We start from the raw sequence: 9,339 nt of genomic DNA on the forward strand, positions 1-9,339 counted from the left end.
TTTTTTTTAATTAGTTGCTCATAATTTGATTGGTTGTCTTCTCGAAAAGGGTGTGTTTTGTGCACCGTCAAGGCCAAAAGTACAGACAAAAACATGAAGCAAAAAGACTTGTCGAGTTTCATAACAATCTCCATACATTAAATTAACTATGGCGCATAAATACATTAAAATGAAACTGAACAACTCTCGTCGCTAGTGTGTTAGTGGGTAGAGCCAAACGGAATGATATTTAATTGATCACTCACCATAGGTGTTTATGTCGGCTAATGAAACACAATAATCAAGGAAAAGAACAGAGCAAAACAGCTGCGAAGAATCCCAACTGACTGCTACAAGTGTAGCCGAGAAGTTGAACGAGGAACAACCAGGATAAAATTCAACGAATGGTTAAAAAAGCAAGTTTGAAACCGCTGGGATGCCTACGATGATCACAAATAAATTTAATTAAGTATATCATTATTTTGTCGCTTAGCCAAAAAAGGCATACTTAATGGGGTCCAAAATTGGTTCTTAAAGTAGACCAAACAAAGGCCGCGGGATAAAACATTGGCTACAATAAGATAATTGTGTCTTAAAAGACTGGATACCCAATAATTAATTTCGATTTTAATGGTGTATGAAAGAGTTCAGGGCGAAATGAATCGTAGGTATTTTAATTAAGCCTCAGGTACACACATTCTAAAAACCCTGTTTAGACGAACAGTTGATTCAAACATGAAATGATAACGTGCAATCAAGTCTCTTTCCAAAAGTAATGTTACCATCATGTACGTAGCGGTAAATAGAGGATATGACATGGCCGCGCGGGGATACGAATTTTATCTTCGAATGCTGAAAGTATTTCTCACGAGTGAGCAAGTGAACGAGTGAGAGATACTTTCAGGACAATGAAGATAAAATTCGTATCCCAGCGCGGCCATGTAAGACTATGTAATGTTCTCTTTATTATATAGATATTGATGAAATGTCCAGATTTAAGACAACTTGTTTTACTCAATTTCGAAACTGATGAAAAAGTGGTCACCAACCGCTAAAACACGCATTTTGTGTAACATGAAACAAGATATGAAATTTATGAAAAACAAATCATGATAATGTCAAATGTTGCAATAAAAATGTTAATGTAGTAGAGGAGAATTATAATAAAGCACAAAAGTACCTTACAATGAACAGGAAGCTCGCTTTTTATTGGATAATCGTGTTCGTTAGCATGACGACACCTATAATCTCACATGTGAAAGATAAAAATGATATGTTCACTGCGCGCGGTGAAGATATGATTTTTCAGTAAAAGGGGAAATCCTGGTATTTCATCAGTATCTATATAATAATAGAGGATATTACATGGCCGCGCGGAGATATGAAATTTCTCTCCGAGTGTTGAAAATCATTTCATGAGTGAGCGAAACGAGCGAGTGAAATATTTTTCAACACGAGAAGAGATATTTCGTATCTCCAAGCGGCCATGTAATATTCTATTTTTTATATAAACACCAATGAAATACTAAATCATTTCACGAAAGGCATCGAAAGGCGCGATTTTCATATGTAACCATAGCAACAGTAGTCGTTTTCACGTGTGAAGATATCATGTTTTCGCGCGAAAGCGAACTTGGTATTTCATTGGTGTCAGTATATAATAAAATTTATTGTTATTTTTCCTTTGGGCTCAAATAGTTACAAATATACCTGTCCGAGATGTAGGCCGGAACATTCTTTCACAAAAAGCACTATAGTACGGTCGAGAAACCCGCAATCCATGAGTCAAAAATCATTGACGTTGAATTTTTTTTATGCTACGTCAAGTCGAGTTGTTATAATGATGTCACAACAGAGGGTTTTATAATTAAGGCTATTGCATAACACTTGCATCTATATCTAGACGCTGTGTAATTAGTATAGCCGTCTCAGTTAGGCTTCTGTACGTTATGCTTTTATTTTGCAACTAAAATGCTCCATTTTAATTAATGCTCATTGTTCCCCAATAAAGGCTTGTTCCAAACGTCGTGCTACTGCCGTGACGAACTCAAATGAAATTGTCATTTCGATTTAAGCACGGCAGTAACACGCCGTTTGAAACCATTAAGCGCGGCACGGCTGACTTAGGTTCGGCACGACTACTTAGCACGGCAGTAGCACGACTTGGTTTCAAACGGCGTGCTATAGGCCACTTCGGAAAACACCATAATACTCTTCGTTTGTCCCCCCAAATTTTGCATGAGCATTGTTTTTGTTTTCTCTTGGGACCATTGTAAGTTCCAAGAGAAACTGGATACAATGAGTATTATGGTATTTTCCGAAGTGGCCTATTGTTGCGCCGAACTCAATTCATAAATTGAATTAATGTATTTTGCGTTATTTGCATACTATTACGCTGGATGGATGGTTTGTTTTGTCTTTTGAATTTGGCGCGACTGTATTAGGTTCGACGTTTGAAACCGCTGCTGTGCCATCGTCGTGCCACTGCCAAGCTAAATTCATTTGAGTTCGGCACGGTAGAAGCACAACGTTTGGAACAGGCCTAAAATGCTTGGTCTCCCCGCAAAAAGTTACTAAAATGCTCAGTTTATGTTCATTGTACATAAGCTGATAAGGCTGTCAGTGAAATTTGAGTGTTATTAATTTCAACATTAACAGAAATGAAGGCTCAGCTTCACAAAGACTTATATGTACAACACAAATGTAGTATGATAAGTTAACAATATAGGGTATTTGATATTTACAGTGCAACACGCCTTGGCCACCCAACAAACTTTCACATTTGAGAATTACGCGTAATTTTAATACGTCAACTCAACAACCCATGCATCGGTGTTCAACTTACAACTGTGCGAACTTTGGAAGGAGGCGTGACTGTCAATCAAATTCACACATCCTGATTGGCGGACAATTTGTAAAAAAGTAGTTATGTGGCCACGGTAAGGGGCGTCACGGTGTAAGTCACGGAAAGTTAGTCTTTGTTGTTGTGTTGCAACATTAACAGCAACTTTTTTTACCACATTAACATAAGTGATGTTTCAATGCAATCTCATTTGCGCGTGATAGCTATTAAAAGCACAGAAGAAGAAGAATAAATTCTTGATACCCTAAATATTAGTCGACGTTAATTAAAGAGATTCGTGAAAGTGTTTCAATTATTGAATATGTTAATTTTACACCTCTGGGTTCATGAAAGCACTACTCCATCACCCTAATGATTTAAAAAAAAAAGAAGTAAAGAAGTAAATGAATGTTAAGAAACACGTTTACTCGAAACAGGGGAGAGCGTTTTGAAATTATCACCGTCAGTACGTGAAATCGTGAGCATTTTAATTTATCAAACTGTGCGATGTTCCGCATGGAGCGTAAGTGACAACTGCGTACTTTTATCGGACCGTGATGGTTTATTAGCAGCAGCAGTTGCCACATATATCAGTTAATCATAATTAAAGATTAAACGAACATGATGTATGGGTTTCCCATTATAATTGTGATCACTACAGAAATCTACTAACTATGGTCAAACCAAGTATATACAAAGCGAAATTTGTGGGCTAATATAAATGATGTTTGTGGGCCAATACGGGGAAATAGGTCATATATTCCCCACACCAATTTTTGATATATTATATGAAGCAGCGAATTGTATTCCGTAGTGATGCGACAGAAAGAAAACACCAGTATGATGTAAGCAATTGATGCTCACGTGTTTCTTTTGACTTTGAATTGAGTTATGGAAACCCAACTGAGAGCTGAGAACCAAAAACTTGAAACATTAAATTGCTCCAGGGCAATTTTCGGTGAACTTTATTTACGGTTGCTATGGCGAAATGGACATTTTTACGTAAATCAGGCACTTGTGAAAAAATTAGACCATTGTAGCTACTCGTTTAGGCGTGCTTATTAACGCATCGCAGAGCTACGATTTATTTAAAACAGTCAATTTTTTGGCAGATTCAACTCGATTCAGTTCTCGTCTGTGTTTTTTAGGACTGCAAGTTAATCGTAACAAAATAGCAATCTTCGAGAAGAAGTATTTCGGTTAAAAGTTGGCAATTTAACTCGGGGATCAATGGCAAAGTTATATTTCAACACCGCGTTACTATTGAGTGAGATTCTTATCTTCGTTAACGGTGAGTTAGTGTGCTGTATCTTACCGAGCCAACAATTTTAAATTTAAAAGCCGGGCACCGCCGTGAATGGCGACTTTAATTCCGTTAAAATCACGTAGTCGAGATGGTAAATAGCAGAGGAAAAAAACTGTTTCTTATGCAAGATTACTCACAACTGAACTAGCAGCTCATTGTGGGATTATATTTGTTTGAACCGTTAGTTTTCTAGGAAAAAGGTATAATGTCTTCTCGCATTTGAGGTTGAAGGGTGCACTAGAACCACAGTATTGCCCTCAGTTGGCTTTAAACTGTGGGGTTTATTTTCGATATTTGATGAAGTTAGGATTGGAGTCATAATGATCAGCGATGAAGAAACTGCAAGCATACTCGAAGACTTTCAATTCAAAATTGCCCGCACAAGGTTTAAAAAGGAAGTCGAGATTGTCTGCGGGTTACAACAATCGTTGGGCACCCAACGAGAATATAGTTTAAAACCACTTAGACATAGCATTGTTAAACGTATTCTAGTATTTAAACGGTAGATATAGGCATATTTTTATTCCCTAAATTTTTTTCATCTGTTCGGATTTCCTAGCTGAAAGTCTAGTGATCCGAAAATTAAAGGGATCAAAACTTACCTTTTCGAAAATTCAGCCAGAGAAAAGACTCCCGAAAATTCTAGGTGAGCTTTTTAGGGTAAAAATCCTTTAAAAATGGGCAATTATACCATCTTTTAGATGTTCGAAAATCCTAGGACAGGCAGGCAAGCAAGATATTTTACAACAAATGTTCCGAGAATTCTAGATCTCAAATCGTCTTCCGAACAGATATTTTCCGAAAATTGACGTTGGGTGCCCCGTATCATTCTTTAATAGCAGAATTCAAATATTTGAAATGGATCGGGTTTCTTAGAAGTTTTTGGCAACACCGAAAAAAGTCAGCCGGAGCAACGTGAATGATTTATTCATTGATTTTATAATAACGAGGAAAAATAGTTAATAATTTATTATCGTGATACCTGTTTTTCTTACTCCTGTCCTTGTGAGAGCGGAATACTCGAAAATGAAGTGGTGTTTGTATATTCGGAAAAAGGACTACATCATGATTGACACGAGTGCGTTGTCACAGTAACACTCATAGCTACTGATTGTTTACATTTGTTTACAACGTGGTCTCAATGGAAAAAAAATGACTGAGACAGTTTCAACTGAGTGCTTTACAAAAACATGATCACAATTTCGACCCGAAACAATCAGATCGTGGACGAGGTTTAAATGTTTCGAAAGAAATCGTGCGGTTCTGCGCCTGTGAGAATTTGGTTTATTACCTCATTTCCCATTTTCGTATCCAAAAGTAGATCTTTATGAAGAATTTATTCAATTATACCCGGGGGGAGCGGGTAATGGGCATTTCTGAATGCTTTTTGTAGCAGCCTTTTTGCCACCTTGATTGCTACATTTCAGTACTAGTCTTACAAAAACTAGAAAAAATGGCCGACCAATCAACGACGTGTGAAACAAGACACTTTCAAGAACAAAGTAATCCAAACCTGCTACAGTTTACTCTCGCAAATTAAAACTACCCAGTCTTACGTATTCACGCCTTCGCGCAAAGCGCTCCGCTAAGGGCACGCAATTCCTGATTACTTGGAATTGCGCAATAATGATGACCAAGCGGTTAACGATGCGAAACAGAAAAGCGTATCTGCATGAGACCGGCCGGGACGAACTCAGACCGGAATGAACTTGGACTGGTATGAAATTTTTGCAGCCGTTTACATGAAACCGGGACGAAATGCTTAGTGCCTGGTTTCGGGACGAGACTAGGGTGACCAAGGCAATTGCTGACCCAAAAGTTATGGTCGCCTTCTTTGCGTCAAAACAAGAGGGCAACCGTCACAATTATTCAAGATGGCGGCGTCGGGGAAATTTTAAAATGAAAATAAGTGATTCTACAATTCATTTTGTTTCTACTTTGATTTTCTACTTTGATTGCAAAGATTGTTTTTTTCGGCTTAAAATTATTGTTTCGTGGAAGTGGAAGTTCCCTTTAAATAATCAGCTTCATTGTCATTATCTTTTTATGCATGATTTTCTTTTTTTCGTAGGCCAAACACCTTCTTCAAGTTCCTCGTTGAGTGTCTCAATTAGCGGGACGATCCAAAGTACGTCGATCAGTACGACATCTTCACTGTCAAACTCGCCTACATCGACCACTACTTTTTCGTCAACCGTTACCCAAGACCTCTCATCGACGACTCCGTCGTCGACGAGAGGTGTCGACACGTCATCACGTTCGTCCAGCATTTTAATCAGTAATGTTTTAGGGAGTTCGTCAACTCTCACCCAAGACCTCTCATCGACGACTGTTGCAGTCGATCCGTCATCACGTTCGGCCAGCAGTTTTGTCTCCGACAGTATGTCAGTAACTTCTTCATCGTCTGCTTCATTAAGTGTATCAACAACCTCACCCAGTTCTTCACAAACCACAGTAACGAGTGCAACAGTGCAATTATCTCCCACCAGTACAAGTACGAGCTCATCGGTCCCACCGACGGCACAAGAGCCTTCAACTGGACAACCGTCGACATCGTCACCTCCTGGTAAGCTGATCCTTTTTAATCCTTTATGCAGCCTGCGCCACTATCAATACCTTACTTACATCGGTACCATCACCAAGGTTGTAACCCATGCGTGTCGCTGCATGCAGACGTAAATAAAAAATGACATCGCCATCATTATTTCGCATTTGAAACAAATCTCGCAGATGATTGCTACGGGATCAGGAACACAATTTTGCCATTTTTACCTCGTTTTTTGAGTGAATGGTGTAAAACTCAGTTGTTGCAGAGTGCAAATCAAATGTCAGTTATTTTTATAAGAACGCGATCCAGACTAAAATGTGGTGTTTCAATTTAGTAAAAATTCAAAACAAATACTGAGAATCACCAAAAATAGCTGTTTTTTCCGCGTAAAATGGAAACCTGTCTCGGAGCCTGTCTCAACTTTTTTATGATACAGCTTTTGAAGTTTCGCCGGAAATGAGTGTTAAATGGCAGAAAATGAAATGTGGAGCTTCCACAGAAATTCATAACCACTACTTGTTCCAAAGAGGGTTTTCGTAATTTACTCTGAATCTTAAAAGTGCCCGTGTGATTAAAAAAAGTCACTTCCTTTTTTCTCTCATATTTTGAAAGTGTGTTTGCTTAACACCTGACTGGCAAAATTTTGAGCTTTGATTTTTATCCAAAGGCCGTTTACTTTGAGTGTAAGTTTTGGATTTCACGGTCCGCCATTACTCACGTTCAAAACCAACCGATTGGACCTCAGTGGCTCATTAGCTTAAAGTTTCAGCGTGTGAATGCAGCTTGTTATATATGCAAAACGCGAGTTTAAAAGTCTGAAAGCTGCATATTAATTCTGCGGCGTACACACGCAGTGCATTCTTAAACTAGTGAGCCTTTGACGTCATTTTCTTCTCGATCCAGTTCTCTCAAGTAATGGCGGACCATTAAATAGAAAAATTCCAGTTAAAATAAACAGGCGTCTTTTTTTAATCAAGATTTAAGGCTTTGGTCGCTTAGTGTTTAGATATCATCGTTTCGAAATCCAAAGAAAAATAAGAATTGATTTTTTGATCACAGGGCACTTTAAAATTGTGTTAAAATTCACAGGGAAAGTTTGTCTGTTTGCAAGGAATCACAAAATTCTTCCAAGAAACCTGACCTCCATTCTGAGCCACGCATCAGAAACCAAATGATCTTCTGAATTTCTTGTCTCGAGAGTTTTCCCCATAGAAAACAGGAGAGGATCAGAATTTCTGATCCCCCCAAGAACACGGGAAAGGATTTAGAATTTCTGATCCCCTACAAAAACACAGGAGAGGATTCAGAATCTCTGATCCCCACTTGAACACAGGGAAAGGAGATCAGAATTTCTGATCCCCTATACAACAACACAGGAGAGGATTCAGGATTTCTGATCCCCCAAGAAAGCTCAGGATTCAGAATGTCTGATCTCTCCCCTCCCCCCAATAACATAGACCCAAGAGGATTCGTAAAAGATTCGGCCCTAGAGCAGTGAAAGTGCCCTTGAAACATTCGATTTCCGAAAGCGAAATGTAAACAGCGGGAATTGACCGGCGAAGAAGCGACATTTAAGCCAGTTCTGAGATGGTAGGAGAGATGGTCATGGCTACAAAAACTTCGTTTTTTTCAAGTATTTCACGATTATCAGGGCCATCTTTCTTTCATGCTAAACAAGGTGATTGGAGTTACTGTACCCTGCATCCGGATTGCTACCAACTGAAAGGTTTCACAGATAAAGTATTCAAAGCTCCCTCGTTTTATGCTCCCGTTGTCATTAAAAAAAGCTAAAATTTGGTTATTTCACGTGTTGTTCTTCAGCGTTGGACAATAAATGTATTGAATTTCAAGCTCCACGTGTGCTACGACCAGTTCTCTCGATTAACCAACAATATTATTCGGCTTTTTTTTTGTTGACGTTGCCGTATCCGTCGTCGTCTCTTATAAACTCTTAGGAACCTTAAGGCGCATGCAAACGGACCCATCATTGTTGGGCCCAACATGTTAACACTTGCTGGGACTTGTTGGATGTTGTTGTGTGCAGTTTGAATCAGGTCAAACCTCGGCCCAACAAGTCCCAACATTTCGTTTATTCTAGTGACCGGCGAAGCCAACATGTTGCGCCCGTTTGCATGGAACCCACAACAATGTTGGACCCTCACACACACTTTGCAATCGTAAGATGGTGATGTCATGTGTTCAAACGCAGCTTAAACATGGCGGATCGCCAACAATTTTGGGAGTTGTTGTGTCAGTTTGCATGCACCACACAACAACCGCCAACAACTCCCAACATTGTTAGAGCAACAATGTTGGCACTTGTTGGGTGCGTTTGCATGCACCAAGCAACAACCGCCAACAACTCCTAACATTGTTAGACCAACAATGTTAGAACTTGTTGGGTCCGTTTGCATGCACCAAGCAACAACCGCCAACAACTTCCAACATTGTTAGACCAACAATGTTAGCACTTGTTGTGTCCGTTTGCATGCACCAAGCAACAACCGCCGACAACTCCCAACATTGTTAGACCAACAATGTTCTGCATGGGCCTGTAAGTAATAAAGGCGTCGACGGGAAGGAGGGCGTCATCGGAAAAAATGATTTCTCAATATTATTAATAAAGTAAGTAAATAAATAACAAATGAACTTGATTTAAAATAA

At 39.1% G+C, this 9,339-nt stretch overlaps 1 protein-coding gene across 2 annotated transcripts in view; it reads left to right on the forward strand.

The window, feature by feature from the left end:
• Positions 1 to 3,844: 3,844 nt before the first annotated feature.
• Positions 3,845 to 9,339, forward strand: part of LOC137988707 (uncharacterized) — a 13,780-nt gene continuing 8,285 nt past the window's right edge. The window contains exons 1-2 of one of the 2 annotated variants that reach the window (XM_068834704.1): positions 3,845 to 4,112; positions 6,199 to 6,693. In XM_068834704.1, the coding sequence (XP_068690805.1) occupies positions 4,052 to 4,112; positions 6,199 to 6,693 (556 nt within the window). In that variant the 5' untranslated portion in view covers positions 3,845 to 4,051. Of the gene's footprint in view, positions 4,113 to 5,779; positions 5,845 to 6,198; positions 6,694 to 9,339 lie in introns of those variants that run through there. The other variant, XM_068834748.1, reaches the window with a different exon arrangement.

The sequence above is a fragment of the Montipora foliosa genome, chromosome 1 (genome assembly GCF_036669935.1).
Source record: "Montipora foliosa isolate CH-2021 chromosome 1, ASM3666993v2, whole genome shotgun sequence".
NCBI lineage: Eukaryota > Metazoa > Cnidaria > Anthozoa > Scleractinia > Acroporidae > Montipora > Montipora foliosa.